Source organism: Tenrec ecaudatus, chromosome 9 (assembly GCF_050624435.1).
Source record: "Tenrec ecaudatus isolate mTenEca1 chromosome 9, mTenEca1.hap1, whole genome shotgun sequence".
Classification (NCBI taxonomy): Eukaryota; Metazoa; Chordata; class Mammalia; order Afrosoricida; family Tenrecidae; genus Tenrec; species Tenrec ecaudatus.
The window spans coordinates 52,419,652-52,441,415 of NC_134538.1; the positions used below are offsets into that span (position 1 = coordinate 52,419,652).

Below are 21,764 nucleotides of genomic sequence, written 5' to 3' on the forward strand. Positions count from 1 at the left end.
AATACCAAATGCATAACAATAGTTGGAAGAGAACGTTTACATAATATTAAGAATAATGCTTGCTTCTTACAATTAAAAAAATGGTCTAGAAGAGGGAACAGAAAGGAACTGTTCTGACAAGTATGAGCTCTCTTCAGTAACTACTAAAGAGGAGGGATAGCCTGCACCTTCCTGGTAGTGAGCAAATCAATTTAAAAGCTAAATAGACAAAGGTTTCTTAAAATGGGAGAAGATCAGCCCCTGCCGAGAGAGTAGTCTCTTTCACCAATGAGCCCCTTCGGTGAGCCCCGCTCCTCCGAGGCACAATCCATTGTTTGCAGCCCTCGAGGAGACCCAGCAAGTAGAACCTCTTAACTTTCTGGCTTCTGGGGGCCCTGGTGGATGGCAGGTCATGTGGGCAGCTTGGTACAGCCTACTGAGTACTCAAGCTACACGTTTGGACATCGTTCTCTCCCTTCCTCCATCTTTCTTGCTCTGTTCTCCAGTGCCCTCTCCACCCATGTGCCCCGCCCATACATCACACATGTCCACACAATAACACTACCAAAGGAGGAGGAAGCCCCACTCACAAGGAATTTTATATTGTACTTTAGTTTCTTTGACTTTTATGCATTTTTTCCTATTAGAATATTTTTACTACTTTTTAAAGTTCTCTCCCATTTCCTCTTCTCATGCCCTCTTCCGGTGCAAACCCTCCCATCAGAGACTAGGCAACCCCCCTGCCCCCAATCACCACCACCTCCCAGACAAAACCAGGCAGGCTGTAGATTATGGAACACTCACTAAAACAAGGTTTTTGGCCCTGTCCCTGAGTGCACAAATTTGCCCACAGTTATGCTGCCATAGCAACAGAACTTCAGCACCCAAAACCAGCAACACCTGAGTCTTTTGTCTCTGCCATCCCTCCTTTTAACTGCATATCAACCATTATCTCTTGTTGCTTTCTCTTGTGTCCTCATTAAATATATTTCCATAAAACCTATTAATCTGATTACCCCTCATAAAATACATGGTCCCATTATTATTATTATTATTACAAATCTGTTGGCTTAAGCAGACAGTTGTTTATTATTCCTATCGCGGCATTTATTCTAATCATCTTTCTTCTCCTTCCCTACATTCCCCACTTAGCTATCTCACTTCCGTTTTTTCATTATGCCACCATGTTTTTAATCTCCTGTTCGACCTCTTCCACGTTGCTAGACAAAGCCAACTATGTGTACATGACCCAACAGCTCACACACGAGTAGCTATACCATGATGCCAGCAAAGCAGCAGTCAACCACAGTAAACAAAAATTCCATAAACACACACACACACAAGTCACCGAAAGCCAAGGGGTGCTCTGAAAGCAATGTCCTGAAACTACAGAAATAGGGTTCAGAGGAATGAATGATGGTTATAGCCTTTCATGAGAACAACAGAGGAAATTAAAATCCTTAAACCAAAAGGAAGCCCTGTACATAAACAAGGAGATAACAGAGTTGGGTCATATAGTAAAAGATAATACAAGGAATAGAATGGAAGAAATGGAAAATCAAATCATTGAGTTCAAAGGCAATCACTCTGACCACAATCAATGAGAAAAACAATCAACAACAACAACAGAAATTGAAGGAATCATGGGTGGGGGGGGGGGAAACAAACCTGAGAAAGATGTGGAACTCTATCAAGAGAAACAGCCTATGTCTCATTAGGATCCAAGAACAAGGGGGAAAAAATCTACAGAGACAATATTATAGAAAGAAATCATGGAAGAAAATGTCCCCAATATCACAAAGGAGGAGAAAGTAACTATTCAAGAAGCTGAGAGAACTCCAAATCGGGATGACCCAAAAGGAAACATCACAGCGTAGTGTAGTCAAACTCTCCAATTTCAAGGGGAAGGAGTAAAGATTGAGAGTAAGTAGGGAAAAAAGAACAGTTACCTACAAAGGAAAACAGATAAGGCTAATGTGGTAGTTACATAATATAATGTGGAAGTTTACATAATCTTGTGTCAACTTGAGGGTGTTAAGAGTGAATGGGGTAGATTCTAGCTTGTTAATAGGGTCACACCTGATGATGCTCCCTGGTGGGCATGGCCTTTTCATGAGGATTCTGGGAACTTCCTCTTTCTCCCTGAAGGTGGGCCACACTCTCTCTCTGCTTCACCTCCCTATTGAAAAGCCAGCCTTGGAGAGGTAGAGGAGTCACATGGAGACTCGTGCCAGCACTGACATGCTTCTACAGCCACAGGATCCACAAGACTTTCCACCCACCGGCCTGTGATCTTCCTGCATTCGCATCATTGCATGTGCTGTGTGAGTCTAAAGAGGGATTTATAGATTAGTATTGGGCACATGAGCTAATATTGGACTTATGGACTTGATCTGGACTGGGTTGGGATGGTTTCTCAACATACAATTGCTCTTTGATATAAAGCTCTTTCTTATACATATATATGAGTGTCTCTGGATTTCTTTCTGTAGTCAACACTGTCTAACAGTTAAGCTCATACTTCTCAGCAGAAACAATGACGGCAAGAAGAAAATGAAGTGACAAATATAAAACTTTGGGGAGAAAAGCTGCCAAGTAAGAATCCTATATCTAGCAAAATTATGCCTCAAATAGAAAAGAGATATAAAGGTATTTCCAGACAAGGTAACAAGACCAGCATTACAAAAAAAAAAAAAAGACCATATTAACTGGATCACTATGGACAGAGACTCAACAACAGCATCAGACAGAACAACAGAGCATCAGACGGAGCAACACCCTGCAGAAACCAATACAATGAATGCAACACTCAAAACAGCACAGAACAAGAAGAACAAAAGCACCGATAAAACTCCACCCCAGGAGGAAATCAAATACAAACACAGCAAAATGACAGCAACAAACTCCCACGTGTCAATAATGACACTGAATGTCAATGGATTAAACACGCTAACTAAAAGACAGAAAGTAACAGACTGGACTAGAAACCAGGAGCCATCTATATGCTCCCCTCCAGAGGCTCACCTAAAACCCAAAGACAAAAATATACTAGAATTAAAAATGGTGAAAAACTTGCTAACTCAGTGGCAACCATAAAAAGGCAGGAGTGGCAAATAGACTTCAAGGCAAGCCACGTGATGAGAGACCACATAGAACGGACAGTACATAATGATTGAAGGAACAATACACCAGGAACACATAACCTTAATAAACATACACACCCAATGGAAGATCTCAACATGCATCAACCAAATCCTCACAGAGTTGAAGAGAGAAATCAACAGCTCAACAATAATAGTAGGGGCTACAACCCACCACTCTCAAGAAAAAAAAACCATCAGCAAAGAAATTTAATAAAGGAATAGAAGAGCTAAACAACACAATAAACAAACTTGACCTCCTAGGAAGATGCGGCGAAGCTGCCAAGCCCAACACCGCAAACGTTCGTTTACAGTGCACGTGCTCCACACTCTAGAATACGTCATACGTTAGGCAGAGCACACCTGAACAAATTCAAAAACACTGAGATCTCACAACCCATTTTTTTCAGATAGCAACGCTATAAAACTGGAAATCAACAGTGGAAATAAAAGAATATAAAGACAAGCACGTGGACACTAAACAGGGATGAAATTAAGAAATTCCTGGAAACAAATGAGAATGATAATACATCATAACAAAACCTTTGGGGCAACTGCAAAAACAGTTATCAGAGGGCAATTTATAGCAATCAACACATGCATGGGAAAAAGGAGGGGGGAAATCCAAACTCAACAGTTCAACATAACACTCTCGGGGCATGTATGATGGAAACATATGTACAAATATGCCTGATATAATTGATGTATGGGATGTACTAGGCATTGTAAGAGCCCTCAATAAAATGATCAAAAAATAAATAAATAACAGTTTCAACAACTAAAACAAGGGAAACAACAGAAACGCTCCAACAACAGAAGAACAGGTCATAGCGATTACAGTGGAAATTAGGGAACTGGAAAACAAAAACAATGGGAAAATCAATGACAGGAAGTTGTTCTGTTTTACAGAACAAAATTGACAAACTGCTGGCAAACTTAACAAAAGAAAAGAAAGAGAAGATGTAACTATCTAGAATACGAGGTAAAAAGGGTGTCATCACAACAGATCCAAATGCAATAAAAATAATAATACACTACTACAAAAGACTGAATTCCAACTAGTTTGATCATCTAGAAGTAATGGACAAATACCTAGAAATTCTATCAACTATTCAGGTAAAAGATGTCACTAATTCTCCACAAACTATTGGAGAATATACAAGGGACAGCCAACTCTGAAACTCATTCTATGAAGTGAGCATACCCTGATACCAAAACCACCTACCTAAATTGACCCAGAACAGCTGTATAAAACCGGAAAAGACCCAAAACAAAAGAATAAACAGAGATCATCAAAAATCTTCCAACCTTCCAACCAAGAAAAGCCCAGGACAAGAAGGCCCAGGGAAATTCTATTACGTATTCGTGTAGGAGCTGTCGCCACTTCTGCACAAACTTCTTCCAGAATATACAAAGGGAGAGCAAATTCCCAAACTCATTCTATGAAATGAGTATACTCTGATAGCCAAACTAGAAAAATACAGAACAATATCCCTCATGAACATAGTTGGAAATTTCTCAATAAAAGTTTAGCACATAGAATTTAACCATATGTCAACGAAATAGTTGAATAGCCTTACTATCATGCAGACTCCATTGGAAAGTGGATTATAGCCTGGCTATCACGCAGACTCCATTGGAAAGTGGATCACTGCAGATGCAGTCAGGTTAACATTTAACACCTTATCTATCCATCGATCTTCCTTTCCACACATTTTACATTTGCTCTAGTTTTCAATATTTTCTGCTCTTTTACTTTGTTTTTCTGTTCTACTTTGCTATTGTTGCTAGGTTTTTTTGTTTATTTGCTTTTCGTCATTGTTGGGTTTTTTTTTAATCGTTCCACTAGGGCTCATACAATTCTATCACAATCCATACACACATCAACTGTGTAAAGCACATCTGTACATTCATTGCCCTCATCATTCTCAAAACATTTGCTCTCCACCCAAGCCCCTGGCATCAGCTCCTCACCTTTTCCCCTCCCTCCCTGCTCCCCGCTCCCTCATGAACCCCCAATAATTGATAAATTATTACCCTATTATATCTTGCACTGTCCAACATCTCCCTTCACCCACCTCTCTGTTGCCCGTCCCGCAGAGAGGAGGCTATATGTAGATTCTTGTAAGAGGTTCCCCCTTTCCAACCCACCCTCCCTCCATCCTCCCAGCAGTGTCACTTTGTTGTTGTTTTAAGATCTTTTGTCTATATAGAGACAGTAACTAGATTAGTGGTTTCTTGAGGGCATGACAGGGGAGGCTGGGGGGAAATAGGGCGCTAACATTGATGAGTACAGGAACAAAGTAGATGTTCTAAAATGGTTTGTGGTGATGATCATATAACTCTTCTTAGTATGACTGAACAATTAAATTGTATTACTTTTAAATTATATGCCAATAAGACTGTTTTCTTTTTTGGTTTTTTTTTTTCAGTCCTACAGAGTAGGACTTCAAAAAATTAGTTACAAACTCTTACTTGTTCCTCTCCACGGAAATCTTTAGTAAAAGGCGAAAGATTTATACGATTTGAAGAGAAACCAGAGCATGCCAATAAGACTGTTTTATAACTAAAGTATTACAAGGCAAAATAGTAAAACAAGAGCCTAGAGGATGGGGGGAGAAAACCTTTAGCAATGGCACAACGGACATGGAACGAATTACTAAAATCGATAGAAGTCTGTAAAACCTCAACAAGACAAAAACAATCCAATTAAACGATGGGCAAAGGACACGGCATCGCCAATTCAGAGGGGCTGGCACTTGAATGGCTAACAAACACATGAGGAGATGCCCATGCTCACGAGCTCTCCAGGAAATGCAAATCGAAACTATAATGTCACATCACCTTATACCCACAATGAGAGCCCGATTTACACAAAACAAAACAAAAAAATCAGAGAGCAATCAATGCTGGAGAAGGTGCAGAGAGATCAGAATTTATATAACTGCCGGTGGGCTTGTGAATATATACAGCCATTGGGAAAAGTGATCCCGCACTACCTAAAACCGGGAATAGAAACACCATCCGACCCAGCAATGCTTCTGCTGGGCATGTACCCAAAAGACAGAGGGGACAGAACAGGAGCAGACATGCGCCCTCCTACTGAAACGCATTTCACAACAGCAAGAACCTGGAAGCAGTCTAAAATGTAGACTCTAAATGCTCATCGGGAGAATGCCTAAAGCAGCTCCGGGACATTCACCAAATGGGATACCATGCCTCCCTAGATACAGCGGTGAAACACCACATGGCATAGATGGACGTGAAAACCATTATGCTGAGTGACGTTCGCTCATCACGAAAGGACAAATGCTGTATGAATCCACTGCTGTAAGGATAAATGCCAAGAAGAGGCGCGCTTCTGCTCTCGGGTCATGCCATCTTCTAAAGCAGTCTCCCATGCATTGAGGTAGAGAGCCTGCCTCGTGCCCATGGGCCACACTATCACCCCCTTTAGATGTACGACCCGGAAACCACTGTGACAGAGGAGACCTCACCTCAGCTGGGGCCAGTTTTACCAAGATGTGGGGGGAAAGAAGACCATTCCGTTTCTGCCATACAACATTGTGCCACGGTCACCCCGAATCAACAGACAGTCCTCCAAGAGTAATACGTGAAAGTTGCTGGAGATACAAGTCAGGGTAGAGCGAGCAGGGCATGTATTGCTCAGAAAAGGTGGTTATACATGCGTTCACGTGTAAAGTTGAGGGGGGGAGGAAACAACTCCCTGCGGCAGGGGAGGTAGGAATGCTTAACAATACTTACATAGAACACAGGGGGAGAATATGTCCTGTACTATATTCCTAATTGGATACTTTTGACCTCATTTCTAGCCACACCTTGGTGACCCAGGTGTTCTGTAGACTACTGGGACTTTAGACTCTGTCCTTCTAGGCATACAGTATCCTTCAAAGGTCACAGCAAAAGGATTGGCCGTAGAAAGCCCACTGAGTAAATTGGGCTTGACCTCAAATTCCTCTGCAGCAGACTGAAGAGCAACATACTCTCTTGAACTGAAAGCTGAGATGTGTTGGTGTGGGAAGAAGCAGATGACCGCTATCCCAAGGTTATGGAATGGGTGGTCGTTGGACTTTGACTCTGATCCCTTGCCTCAATGGTGCCCAGTGAATGGTGGGCCAGTACTACCTTATATTTATTATTTTAATACCCTCTTTGTTTTGCTTATGACATATATTAATCTGCTAGGCATAGCTGTACTTAAGTAAATGAGTGCTATCTAAAGTTTTGTTCTATCATCAAATCCCATTGTTTGTGTAAATAGTGTCTAGACACTTAAGAGTTTAATCTGTATGAGTCAACAATTCATGTATTTCAGTCTGAGGCTGGCCTATACTTGGATAATTTCCTTTTCTCCACAGGATTTTAAATTTTATTCCATTGACTAAATGAATGACACTATCAATAGAATTAACCTATGCCAGATGGGGGTGATTTATAATGTTCTCTATCATAAAATGATGACGATGTCTCTGAAATGAACCAGAGGCATATATGAATGGATTGGGGCTTGCACTTCTTCATAACCACAATCTAAGAACCATTCGTTCTTATGACATGGCCCTGCTCAAGGTCCTCATGAAGCGGTCACTGAAAATGTGGGTGCTCTAGCTAAGTGTGGTCAACCCCCCCATTGTGTTTCTTCTACTGAAGATGTGGAGGCTAGAGCAAAGTGTGGTGAAGAAATCTCCTACCGTGCTTCTTCTGCCCAGAATTGAATGCTGTAATATTCAGTCATTTTTACTTAAGATCTTTTGAAAAAATAGTTTTAATGGCATATGCTTTCCATATCGTACAATTTAGTCATTCAATCACAGGAAGATCTGTGCAATCATCGCCACAATCAGTTTCAGAACATTTTCTTCTCAGACTCGTTCGCTCCCCATTTCCTCCCATCTTCCCTTGCCATGCCCCTTGGCAATAATCAATCAAGATCCTGTCTCTATAGATCTATCTATCCTGGATTTCATATACAGAAAATCAGACAAAACATAAACAAGTTCCCGCTATCAGTAAGAATAGGATCTGGGGTCTGAAAGGCTTGTCTTAAAATAAGCAGCCATCTAAGTGAGTCATCAACTAAGTCCACACGGAAAAGCACACCAGCCTGGCTGATCCAAGGATTGTAAATAATCAAACCTAAATCTGAAGGCGGGAAGACTGCTTACACTGCGAACACTCAGTTTCAAAAGGCTGTGGATGACAGTGGAGACCCAAATTCCACTTGCATTGTCCCCCCGTGGATTCAGCCTCCAGAGAATCCAGTGACCACAGTCCACGGTGTGAAGAGCTTTGTGGATAAGATTGTAAAGTCAGTTACGGCAGACGTGGTTGGATTAAAATGTAATAGCTCATCATTTAATCTCCCTTTTGACCCATTTTAAAGTTGTTTCCATTTTTTAATATTTTCTGCTTTCTTTTTGATTGAGGTTTTTCTATGTTTTGTCTAGTCATTTTTGCTGTTGTGTTTTGTAAGGTTTTTCTGTATATGAAAACCAGGATAGGTTGGTCTGTCCAGATGTAACTTGCCTAGGGGCATGGCAGGGGAGGTTGGGGGGAAATGGAGTGCTAACAACCACGGGACAAGAAGAAAATGTCCTGACATTGATTGTAGTGATGATCCCACAAATCTTCTTACTATGTTGAAGGATTAAGTTGTAGGATATGTGAAGTATCTGCCAATGAAAGTATATATTTTTTAAGTCTTAAGGTCAAAATGACCAAATATAAGAGTCTTTCGTTCTGGGTAGAAGAAACATCGATATTCACTTTCTTATCCCTGATATTTTTCTGGATTTTAATTACCGATCCCACATTAAAAAGTTGAAATCTCAGGATTGGTAAAACAGGTGACTGAGCGCTTCTCCTGCATGGTCTCTACATGCCCAGGCCTGCCCCCAGCCCTAGTGCTCACAGTGTCCCTCAGTCATGTTGGTGCCAGCAGCTGTTTCCACTGGACAAGGCAGGACCAGTCTCCAGGAGGCTGAGCTGGTCTGCCTCTGGGCAGAACCAGAGACAGGCAAGCTCCTCTTGGCAAGTTAGGCCATGTTATCCAGGCCACCCTGATAGAATACTCAGAAAAAGACAACAGTCAGGGCAATGAGGCAGGGGAGGTGGCCTGCAGCCCAGCCTGCCAGAGCAGGCTGCTCAGTGTCACCTGACTGGGTGCCAGGGGCTGTAGCTTTAAATAACTTGGGCTGAGAAGTAACACCAACTGTGTGCACTGAGAGAATCTGTCAACAACCAGCCATTGCAGCCACCATGGCCCTCACAGAGGACCCTGGCTAAAGACCCCTGCCCCAGGGCCTTCCTTCCTACCTAGCACCCACTCTGCACACGGTGCCTACAACAGCAATCTGATCTCTCTTATGCTTCCTCCCCACCCCAAGCCACGCCATCACCGCCACCAGAACAGTCAGCCCCCTTACTGGGCCTGGTGCATCTTAAAGCTGGCTGAACTCCTCAGGAGGTCAATTCCATATAGGCGGCAACCCTTCCCCCTCCCTCCTGGCCTTACATGCTCATGCTCACCTGTCTCTATTCTTCTGGCACCCCCGCACAGGACTGGCCACACTGGTCCCTTCTTGAGGCTGCTCCTACTCTTGTGTACCAGAGCGCTTCTCCTGCATGGTCTCTGCATGCCCAGGCCTGCTCCCAGCCCTAGTGCTCAGTGTCCCTCAGTCATGTTGGTGCCAGCAGCTGTTTCCACTGGACAAGGCAGGACCAGTCTCTAGGGCGCTGAGCTGGAGTCTGACAAGGTCACCTCTCACCTCCCAAGGCTCCACCAAGGGTCTGTGACCCCTCTCAGATTCCCAAAGGGAGCCTTATAGGTGGCAGCCTATCATGGGAACCAGTGGCTTCTGGAACTGAGGGATCACAGAAGCTGGCGCCTGCTGCTGCTGCTGCTGCTGCTGCTGCTGCTGCTGAACCCCGGCCAAGAAGGGCCAGGACCCACTGAACTTTGAGCTGAAGGAACAGGCAGGCGTGTGGGGCCAGCATCCAGGCTGTCACTGGAAAGGAGACGGAGGGTGCCAGCATGCAGTCTTGGGTGTAGCACAGCAGGCCAAACTAGGCCTCACTAGATCAGTGACCTTCCTCTCACTGCCACTGTGATCTTCGTCAAAGAAGCAGGATCATTATCAGCCCTTCAGGAGCCCCTACTATCCTCCCCCTACGTCGCTGGAGGACAAAGGGGACAGATTCTCCTTCTCACAGACAGAAGCCAACTCACTCAACTGAATGCCAATTGGGAGAGCAGAGAATGGTGGGGGTAAAATCTTGCCCACACCTCCACCTGTGGACCCAGCCTGACTGACCACTGCCTTCCTTGAAAGTCTCCAGGCCCAGCAGCTCCTTGAAGCTTCCCCAAAGGCTTGTCCCCAGCACCAAGGGTAGGTGCCCTGAGAAGGTCCCAGACGCCATAGAAACTCAGGAAGTAGGGCTCCTCTTTCTTTCCCTTGGGCCTCATTTCTCCAGTACAACCCAGTCTCGGCTAGCTGGCCAGCCTTGACCACCCCCCTCCACCACCACCTACCAGTGCCACCCAGCTGTGGCTGTTCCGCTCCTCTTCTTGCCTCCCAGTCTCACTCTGTCACATCCTCTCTACAGCTCGACCGCGCAAGCACGCCCCCACACACCTCGGATGCTCTCAGCACTCCACAATTACCAATGAGCAGGCCCCTCACTCACGAGGTATCACACACATTTTTTTTAGAAAGAGGGGGAAAGGGGGGGGGGGGCGTCTGGTGCTAGATTTGTAAGAGGAAATCTTGCCAGCGAGCCAGTCCAACTCCAGACAGCCTGTAGCCTGGGGGAATCAGGGACCTCCGCAGCCATACCACCCAGAGGAAGGCCAAGTGCAGCCCCCTTTATCCGAACAGGAACCCCAGGCCAAAGAAGGTTCTTGCCAAGGCTTTCCCCCAGCACCACCCCCCCCCCCCCCAGCTCCTCCTCCACAAGTCTCACTTTCCCATCTCTGACGTGCATGGCAAAGCCTGTCTGGGGATCCCAACCCCAGGGCTTGGCCCACATTGCCAGGGCTGGTAGGCAGAATGCAGGAGCCACAGCGCCTTCTGCCGTGTGATCAAGCCTTCTGGAGCCCCTCCCCTACCCCCTCTCCACACACAAATAACTCTCCAAACACCAGCCTCCCGCCTACTTTGATGGATCTGAACATCAGAGACGGGGCCAGATGCCTCCTCTCCCGTTCATCCCCACCCCTTCCTTCCCCATGACCTGATCCAGGCTCCTGACCTCAGTCCCCAGCTCTCCTAATACCCCTTTTCCAGAAGAATCTTGGAGGAAATCCTTCAGATCCCTATTTCGCTGGGGACCCCCATGGCAGAGGCTGCTTCCATGGCTACCTGTCGCCTCCAGGCCCAGCCCTGCCCAGAGTCCCGCAAGCACCCACAGCGATGGATGGAGACACGCGGAGGAGGCAGCGGGCGGCGCAGGCGCGAGGGGGTGGGTGACCGCGGATCCCGGCACCCGCACCGGGCTGACTGCGGGGGGGGGGGGCCTAGCTCCTAGGGCTGGTCCGCGGGGGTCAGAGGTGCCCTCCAAGGGGCTTCGAGTCCCCGGCCGCCCTCCTCTCTGACCTCCTCCCCGCCAAATGCGTCACGTCTGCCGGGCGCTCGGAGACACCTGCTGCCGCCCCCGCCGCGCCGCGCTCCCAGCTTGGTCAGCGCCCCGCGCCCGGCAGGGCCAAAGCGGCCCGGGCGCCCGGGGGCGGGACGGGCCCCGGGCTCCCTGCTGGCAGGGCCGTGCGCTCCGGGTCCGGCCGCAGTGCGCCCGGAGCCCGCGGGCGAGGGGCAGCCCGGGCTCCCCCGGCGTCCGCTCGCGACCCCCGGCGCCGCCGCCGCCGCCCAGGGCCCGATCCGGCCGCGGCGCTTACTTGCCAATATCCTCATAGAGCTGGTACTCGTCGGTGAAGCGGGTGCAGGTCACTGTGGTAGCCATGGCGGCGGCGATGGGCTCGGCGTGCGTGCGCTCCGACTGCGCTCCCGCGGCTGCGACTCCGACTCGGGCTCGGGCTCCGCTCGCGGGCACAGCGGCGACGGCACGGGCGCGGGCGCGGGCGCGACGACACCTCGGTGCCTGGCGCCGGGCGGGGGCCGAGTGGGGGCTGCGCCGGGCGGGCGGGCGGCGGGCGCGTGCCAGAGCTGCCAGCTCGTTCCCTGCGAGGAGCGCGCCTCACACCTACGCAGGAGCCGCCGCCGCCGCCGCCTCCCCGCCCCGTACACGCGCGCTCCCCGCCACGCGCCGCGCTCCCGGGCTCCGCTCCCGGGCAGCTGGGGCCCGCGCCTCCCAGCCTTGGCGGCCGGATCCGCGACCCTGGCACAGCCGCGGAGGGCTAGGCGCCACGAACGGTGCCCCCCACCCACCTCCTCCGGAGGACCCACCTCGCCCGGGGCCGCAGGAGGGGGCCCGGGCCCACCCGAGGGGCCGGCTGGAGGAACAGGCGCCACGAGTCACGGGAAGAAAAGGCTACCGAGACCCCTTCTGCACACGCTCTGCCAGCCAACCCCTCACACCATCCCGCCGGCCTAGTGTAGCATCAGTGCCCCAGGCTGGTAGGGCCACTAGGTCGGGAGAGGGGGCTGCCCCACGTGGTTGGAGCTTCTAGAATGCAGAGCCCCGCCTGAGGGTGCCTGAAGCCCGTGGAACTGGAGTGGGGTGCTGAGAGCCCATACCCTGCTCCAGTGCCCCCTTCTCAGACATGGGCCACCGGCCTGCCCTTGCCCTGGCCTGGCAAAAGAGACTCCATTCATTCCACCCCCTCTAGAACGTGGTCCTGGGCTGAGCGAGGGAGGAGGAGAAAGGAATGTGGGGGAGGGGAAGAAAGGCTGGGCTGACCTGGTTTCCTATAAAAGATGCCTTCCCTGAGGGCGGGCAGGAGCCTGGTTGCCCCAACCCTTCTTCTACAGCCTAGACTGCACACAGAGCCCAGGGGGACTGCTGGCTCCTGCACCTAGACACTCCGAGGGGCGACAGCCGGAGGCTTGTCTTAGGATCTGAAGGGTCCACCACCCCAACGTGACCTGCCTAATTGTTCACCTCCCACTCTGCACCTTCTTTCTCTAAAGGGGAGGTGTAGGCCTTTTCTCACTCCCTTCTTGCTACCTACCCCAAGGCCTGATGCTAGAAGCCACTACAAATATTTCTTGATAATGGTACAAATAAAGTGTCCTTGGAATGAAGGGCAGTCCTGGACCCCAAGGTCAGCTTTGCCCACCCACCCCCTTGCTAGAGCTCCTCCCCCTCCAGTCCTTGCCCTAGATAGCTTTGCAAACTGGACTTGAACCCAGGAAGCCGAGAGAACAATAAACCCATCGTCAGGATAGTGCCAGGTTTCCAAGCAGATGTCACAGCATAAGGAATGGGGTGTGGGGCTCTGAGCACCCATTCCTGATAACCCAGAGTCTCTCCTAGGCCTAGCAGAGACGCGCGCGCGCGCGCGCGCGTGTGTGTGTATGTGTGTGTGTGTGTGTGTGTGTGTGTGTTTAACCCACCAAACAAGAGACACTCCCAACACCTTTTGAGAACATCTACATAGCTCTCCTTATGAGCTCCAAAAGGCTCAAACTCATTGCTTTCAAGTCTATTGTGACTCAGAGTGGCCTTAGAGGACCGTCACCCACCCCCTCACGCCTGCGCCACCCATTTCCTCCTCCCCTGTGGGTTTCCAAGACGGTTCATCTTTACAGGAGAAGAAAGTCTCCTCTTTCTCCCACAGAGCAACTGGTGCGTCCAAACCACTGACCTTGTGATTAGCAGCTTAATTCATATTCCACTATGCCATCAGGGCTCGTTGGTAGAGGAAGCAGCTCCACACAATATAGAATACAGTTAACAAAAATATGCAAAATGTCAACCTTGTGTTGAACACTCGAGCTCGCCCCCTGGCAGGCCTTCTCCACTTCCAGAGTCATACTTCCCTCCAGGGCCTCCTGAGGCAGACCATAATTTAAGATACCAGCCTACTGCCCCACTGACCACTGTCAAGTCAATTGCTACCCATCCCAACCCTATGAGGCAGAGTAGAACTGCTCGTCGGGGTTTCTGAGACTCTTAATCCTGCAGGAGCAGACAGCCTCATCTTTCGCCCACAGAGCAACTTGTGGATTTGAACCACTGACCTTCCATGCAAGGACCACCAGGGCTCCGTGTGGATCTAGGTGATGGTAAAAAAAAGTCACAGCAAGTGCTTACTGTGCTTGTGTATATTTTACATGTGTTGTTTAAATCTCAACGCTATAAGACTTTTATCTCCTATTATCCCCATTTACTAGGTGGGGCAATGGAGTTGAGGTAACTTGCCCAGTTATACCCAGGCCATCTGGTCTTAGGGCCCTAACCACTCCTACATAAAGCCTCGTGTGTTGCCTTTTGTTTTAAACACACGCAGCTTCTTGTGGCCTCTGACAAGAACACAGCGTGCACCCTGGGTAGGTGTGTTGTGGTCACGTGTCCCTGGGTTGGGACACTGCCCAGGATCAAGTTCTACACAAGGAGTCAGGGTCCCTAGAAGGGCTCTGTTTGAAGGACCCTGTGTCCTGTGCCTCGGTCCCCTCTCCTTGACCCACTCCCCTGTCCCATCTTCACCTCTATGATCATCCAAGGTTCCCAGAGCAGTCCCCCTCCAATCTAAGAGGAAACATTTAAGGTCCAATGTGGAACTTCCTTCGGAGGGCTGGGAATGTCATGGGGTGATTGGGGACATCACACAGCAAGGAACGGTTGAGCTTCCAAAGGCACCCAGACTGACACAGCCCAGGCAGCCTGACCCCTTCCTTCTGCTCACTGAGCAGCCATTCCCATCTCATCCAGAGAAAACAGAAAGGTTTCTAACCTTGAGTCTTCTGAGCTCCTGGAAACCTAAAAGCGTGCCCATTTGGCTTTGACTTTGGGCAGAGAGGCTCAGGCTCTTTATTCCCGGATCTGCTTTCAGGAGAGCCCTCTTCCAACCCCCACTCTCACCCCCCACAACCCCACATCATCTCACTTCCCACTTCATTCTCTCTGGCTCACTTTCATTAGGACTCCTCCTCCCAGGTGGCAGCTGGGGGTGCGAATACCAGTTCCTTTGTTAGGATTATTATCATGGCAACGAGCATCACATCTGTAGAACCAAAAATTACTGTGCATGGGGCTTATTTTCCGGAGAAACCCACGGGATCTCTTACTCCCAGGGCTTCTGCGGCATGGAAAAGATGTCATTGCCACCACCTCTGCCAGGCCCATTGATCTGCCCTCAGGAAATGAAGACCCTAGTCCTCAATCATCTAGCCTTGCATGGCTGTCCGCTGTGCCAGGCGTGGTGGTGATGGTGGTGATAATGCGGGTAAGGACAGTGATGACACGGTAATGATAAAGGTCATGACAGTGGTGATGAAGGCCAAAACTACAATTTACAGGACACTTACCGTGTGCCAGGAGTCCTGGCAGGATAGTGGGCTCTGCGTGTTGGGCTGCTAAGCACAAGGTCAGCAGTTTGACTCCAACAGCCGCTCTGCAGGAGCAAAAGGAAGCTTTCCGATCTCAGAAAGATTCGCAGCCTCAGAAACTCACAAGAGCAGTTATGCTGCCCAACTGGGCTGCTAGGAATGGAAATTGGCTTGATGGCGGGGACTTTGATTTTGGGGTTTCCCCTGTGCCAGAAACTGTCCCAAACACTCAGCATCTGCCACCTCATGGGACCTCATGAAAACCTTACCAGAGAGGATCTACCGTTACTCCTTTTCCAAATGAAGAAACTGAGGCAACTAAAGGATTCTTTCCTGTAAGGGGCCCCAGGCCACATAGTCCACGGCAGACAAAGCGAGTGTGAACATCTAGGCTACATGTTACAGCTGGTGTCTTTAACCCCCCAAACACTGTTCAAGAGTGACCACGGAGCCTGTCCATGCACCACTAACCCTGCGCATGGTGTGCCCAGCACTTTCCCAGGCATGGAATTAGACCAGCAAATGTGCTGGCCTCACAGGACTTACATTTGAGGTTCAGGGGAGGCATGATAAACAAACAATGTTTAAAAATCAACTGGTATTGCTCCGTATAGATTTGAAACACAGTGGTAATTTAGAGTGTGACTAAGTAGCTTCTGAATGGTGGCCAGAGAAGGCAGCTCTGAAGAAGGGATCTATCAGCTGACATTTGAATGTTCAAGAGGGACTCGCTCTGCAGCTAGACAGCAGAAACAGATGGTGCAAAGAGCCTGTGGCTGAAATGAGTTCATGTATTTCAGGAATGCAAGAAGACAGGTACCGCTGAGTGGTGTCACCTGCACAGTCTGTTTGGCACCTGAGTCCTCCAAGGGACTTTGAGCCACCTTAATGACTAACTCGCTTGGTCATAATCTCCACTGGTGATCCTCTGGGACCTGAGCAGTGCCCTCATCCTGGGCACAAACTCAGTCCAAGACACATTCAGACTTCCTTCTTTCTCACAAGGTATCCAAGTATCCAGGAAGACAACACCTGACAGATACCGTGCTCTTGAGGATGAGAGGGCTGGCCAAAGACCTTCATCTTCAGAGAACCACGACGGTTCCTAAAGAGGGGCTTAGTCCTGCTCCTGTCGCATCCTCTGATCTGTCCCAGGTCTTGGGCTGCCTGAGGTTTCCCCCAAACACCCCTGGTCCTGGAGCCCTGGCTCCCTCCCTCAGGTCCCAAGGTAAGATGGAGCCCCTGTTTGACCTCATGCCTCACCTAGTCGGTATCAACAATGTTGGTGCCATCTGTTCCTCCTGAAGGTGCTTCATCCCCTCGGCCAGAAAGTCTGGCATTGTCTCAACTCAGTTCTCCAGACGCAATCTTGTGCAAGTAGTTCACCAACAGGAATGGGCTAGGTTCGCTGGAGCAGTACAGCGTACAAGCTTCCAGGGAGCCACTCCCAGGCCTCACTCACCTCAAGGTGGACACTAGGGACTTGTAGGAATGGCTCCCTCACCACACACATGAGAAAGGGTAACCTTCAGACACTTTGCCTTCTGCCCCTCCGCACACGCACCCTACTCACCCCTAGCCCACAAACACAGGGTGTACTGAAGTGGGCAAGATGGTTAGAGGCTGGGGACACATGGCCCTGTGAGTGCCATCCAGTGGCTCACACAGATAGGTATGGACTCCTCTCTCCAAGGATGTGGAGAGGGTGGCTCATGGTGCTCGTAGCCCCTCGGCTCCATCAAACCACAGGGGCCCATTAGTGCTTTCAGCTTCTGAGCTGCCTTCCCTCGGGACGGCCTTTTCCTTGTGTACCCCCATGTAGCTCCAGCTGCCCCATGTGTGTTCCAAGAAGCTAGATAGAGAAAAACAATGTGCAGTGGGCTCACCAGTTTTCTTTGACACGATGGAAACATTTTTCATTTTTTCATATCATTTTATTAGGGGCTCATACAACTCTTTTTATCAGCTCCTCTTTTTATTTTCTTTTTTCTTTTTTATACATTTTATTAGGGGCTCATACAACTCTTATCACAATCCATACATACATCAGTTGTGTCAAGCACATTTGTACATTCATTGCCCTCATCATTCACAAAACATTTGCTCTCCACCTAAGCCCCTGGCATCAGCTCCTCATTTCCCACCTCTCTCCCTCTTTCCCCTCCCTCATGAAAACTTGATCATTTATAAATTATGATTTTGTCATATCTTGCCCTGTCTGACGTCTCCTTCACCCACTTTTCTGTTGTTCATTCCCAGGGAGGAGGTCACATGTAGATCCTTGTAATCAGTTCCCCCTTTCTACCCCACCTTCCCTTCACCCTCCCAGTATCACAGCTTACACCACTGGTCCTGAAGGAATCATCCGCCCTGGATTCCCTGTCTTTCCAGATCCTATCTGTACCAGTGTACATCCTCTGGTCTAGCCAGATTTGTAAGGCAGAAGTGGGATGATGATAATGCGGGGGGGGGGGGGGGAGGGAGCATTTAGGAACTAGAGGAAGTTGTTTGTTTCATCATTGCTACATTGCACCCTGACTGGCTTGTCTCCTCCCCGAGACCCTTCTGTAAGGGGATGTCCAGTGGCCTACAAATGGGCTTTGGGTCTCCACTCTGCATTCGACCTCCCTCACTCACAATGATATGATTTTTTTTGTTCTGATGATGCCTGATACCTGATCCCTTTGACGCCTCGTGATTGCACAGGCTGGTGTGCTTCTTCCATGTGGGCTTTGTTGCTTCTGAGCTAGATGGCCACTTGATTGCCTTCAAGCCTTTAAGACCCCAGATGCTATATCTTTTGATAGCTGGGCACCATCAGCTTTCTTCACCACATTTGCTTATTCACCCACTTTGTCTTCAGCGATTTTGTTAGGAAGGTGAGCATCATAAAATGCCAATTTAATAGAAGAAAGTATTCTTGCATTGAGGGAGTACGTGAGTGGAGGCCCAATGTCCTTCTGCTACCTTAATACTAGACCTATAAATATATGCACATAGATCTATTTCCCCATCCTCAAATATAAATATATTTACATATGTGCATGCCTTTATTTAGACCTCTATAAATGCCCTTTGCCTCCTAGCTCTTTCCTCTATTTCCTTTGACTTCCCTCTTGTCCCACTATCATGCTCAGTATTCATTTGGGTTTCAGTAATTCCTCTTGGTTACATTACCCTTGATCACTCCCTACCAGGCCTCCTACACCCTCCTCACCACTGATTTGGGTCACTTGTTGTTCCCTTGTCCCTGGGTTTATTAACACCACTACATTTCCCCCACCTCCCCCTCTACCAAGTCCCCCCACTCCCCGGAACTTTCGGTCCCATTGTTTTCTCCTCCAGATTGTTCATCCAGCCTATCTTATTTAGACAGACCTGCAGAGATAATAACATGCACAAAAACAAGGCAGAGCAAAACCAAGCAACAGTATACAACAAAACAACAACAAACCAATGACAAAAAAAAGAAACAAACAAAACACAGCAGGAAAGAAAAGCGTGTAGTTAGTTCAAGGACTGTTTGTTGGCCTTTAGAAGTGTTTTCCAGTCCAGTCTGTTGGGGCACCACACTCTGGCCCCAAAGTCCACCTTCGGCATTCCCTGGGGACCTCACCACTTCATTCCCTTGCTGTTCTGTTGCACCCCCTTAGTGTTTTGCCTCAGTGTGGCTGGATCAGATCAGGCACAATTCCCACACTGTGTCTCCAGTGTGGTCCCCTGCAGGGCTATGGGTCAGTGAGGGACGTCATGTCTCATAGTGGAGCTGACCATGTGGTCCTCTCTGTGGACTGGCTGCTCTAATTGGGAACACCGTCCTCACGGCCTGGTGGGCCAGGATGTGCTCTACTCTCTCCTCCTCCCCCTTCATCTGTTTCCGTGTGCTCCAATCAGCTATGTCCCTCTCCCAGAGCTGCAAATTCAGTGCCATCCTTTGAAATAAATTCTTCTGGGGAAGGGACCAGTGTCCATGTAGTAGTTGGGATTGGGGCCGGCCCCCCAGACCTCTCCACTGGTTCCCTACTCTACACCAGCATGATGGAAACATTTTTCAAACTCATCTGTTTGGATGGCTGACAGCACCTCCCTCGTTTTATTCTTCACTTCTTCTACATAGTCAAATTATGATCCTGTCATGTTCCTCTTCATTCACAAAAACAAAAAAAAAAACACGCAGAGTGAGGTCAGGTGAGTAAGGTGTGTGGAACAAGGGAGGCATGCTGTTTTTTGCCCAAAACTGGCGCACTGAGATGGCCGCGTGACCAGGTGTATTGTCGCAATGGCAAAACTAGTCCCCTGTCTGCCACAAACCAGGCCTTTTTTAGTCATACACGATTCCACAATCTTTTCAGAATCTCTAAATAGAAAGCTTGATGAAAAGTCTGACCTGGTGGAATAAAGTCCAAATATACTATCCCCCTCACATCAATAAAACAAATGAGCATGGTCTTGATCTTTGATTTCCCTTGACAAGTTTTTTTGGGGGGTGAGGTGATGATGGTATCTTCCACTGGCTTGATTGATGTTTAATTTCAGGATCATAAGCATAGCACCATGCCTCCTCAGCAGTAATGACCTTGGGGAAAGTCTGGGTCACTTCAGAGATGTCCTTTCAAAATCACAGCGTGTTTCTACTCAATCCTCTTTTCCTGGTCAGTCAGAACACAAGGTACAAATTTCTCAGTAACCCTTCTCATTCCCAAATCTTCCGTTAAAATTCGCTGAGTTTGGAACTGAGCTCCAAGTCCAGATACCATCCCTATCTTTCCAATGGTCCGCCATCAGGCTTCAAGCACAAGTGCACAAATTCTGTCAAAATTGTGGCCATTCAGGAAGTTGACAGATGTCCAGAACAAGGTTTGTCATCAATCGACATTTCACCTTGTTTTGAAATGAGAAAACCACTGTGTGCTTGAATTTTTCCCATAGTGCTGTCCTTGTAAGCTGTGTTCAACATCACAACAGTTTCGGTGGCATTTTTCCTGAACAGAAAACAAAATTTCACAGCCACATGCTGTTCTCTTAAATCAGCCATCACCAAAAAAGGTTAAATTTTTTTGCTTTTACAAAAAATTCACTGTGACCAAAAAGAAACTTCCCAGGCAACACCACTGGGTGCACTAACTCGGAGTGAATTTCTGGGTGCTTGCCTAGCTGGAAAAATGTGTACTTTGAAAGCTCCACCCAACAGAGCTTTTTTTCCATTTTTCTATTTTTTTAGGGGTACCCCCATATGTCACTGGTATTTCAGATGCCAGAAGGGTCACCCAAATGGAACAGGTTTTAGTGGCACTTCCAGACTAAAAACAGACAAAGAAGGATTCTGCTCCCCACTTTGGAGGAAGAAGTGACAGCCTTGTGCGTAGCTTGGCAGCATCTTCAGATACTAAACAAAGGAAGCAGAACATGTCAGAGATAGTGCTGGATAATGCGGCTCTCCTAGAAATCAGAAGGGGAGTCGACCATGGTGACGTGAGTGGGGTAAAGCTCTTTCTCGTTACCTGGTGTCATGCCTCATCAGCTGCAAAATTCATCTCAAGATCAGAACTTGGAATATGTGAAGTGTGAATTTAGGAAAACTGGAAGTGGTCAAAATTGAAATGGAATGCATAAAGACCAATATCCTCGCATTAGTGAGCTGAAATGGATAGTACTGGCCACTTCAAATCAGAAAATCATATGATTTACTATGCCGGGAATAATAACACAATCCAGAGGAATAGCATTCAAGAAGAACGGCATGGCATTCATTGTCAGAAAGGATCTTGCTAAATCCATCATGAAGGACAATGCTGTCTGGGATAAGACTATATCTATCCAGCTTCAAGGAAATCCAGTGAATACAACTAGTATTCAATATAATGCACCAGTCACAAAAGCTAGTGATGAAGAAATTGAAGCATTCTGCAGCAACGAAGAAACATGCAACTTTCCTCTAGTTCTTTAATGCCCCCCCCACTATCATGATCCCAATTGTACCTTATAAATCCAACTAGACCTGAGGAAGTACACTGGTACAGATAGGATCTGGAAACACAGGGAATCTGGGACGGATGAACCCTTCAGGACCAGTGGTGAGAGTGGCCATACCGGGAGGGTGGATAGAAGGTGGAATAGAAAGGGGAAACCGATCACAAGGTTCTACATATAACCCCCTCCCTGGGGGACAGACAACAGAAAA

At 48.1% G+C, this 21,764-nt stretch overlaps 1 protein-coding gene and 1 non-coding gene across 8 annotated transcripts in view; both read right to left on the minus strand.

The window, feature by feature from the left end:
- CAMK2B (calcium/calmodulin dependent protein kinase II beta) overlaps positions 1-12,095 on the minus strand; it is a 171,445-nt gene extending 159,350 nt beyond the window's left edge. For all 7 annotated transcript variants that reach the window (XM_075558102.1, XM_075558098.1, XM_075558100.1 and 4 more), the window contains exon 1: positions 12,031-12,095. In XM_075558102.1, coding sequence (XP_075414217.1) covers positions 12,031-12,095 — 65 coding nt within the window. The remainder of the gene's footprint in view (positions 1-12,030) is intronic.
- On the minus strand, positions 5,550-5,664 carry LOC142457466 (U5 spliceosomal RNA). Its single transcript, XR_012786195.1, has one exon. It is a non-coding gene; the product is annotated as a U5 spliceosomal RNA (small nuclear RNA).
- Positions 12,096-21,764: the final 9,669 nt, after the last annotated feature.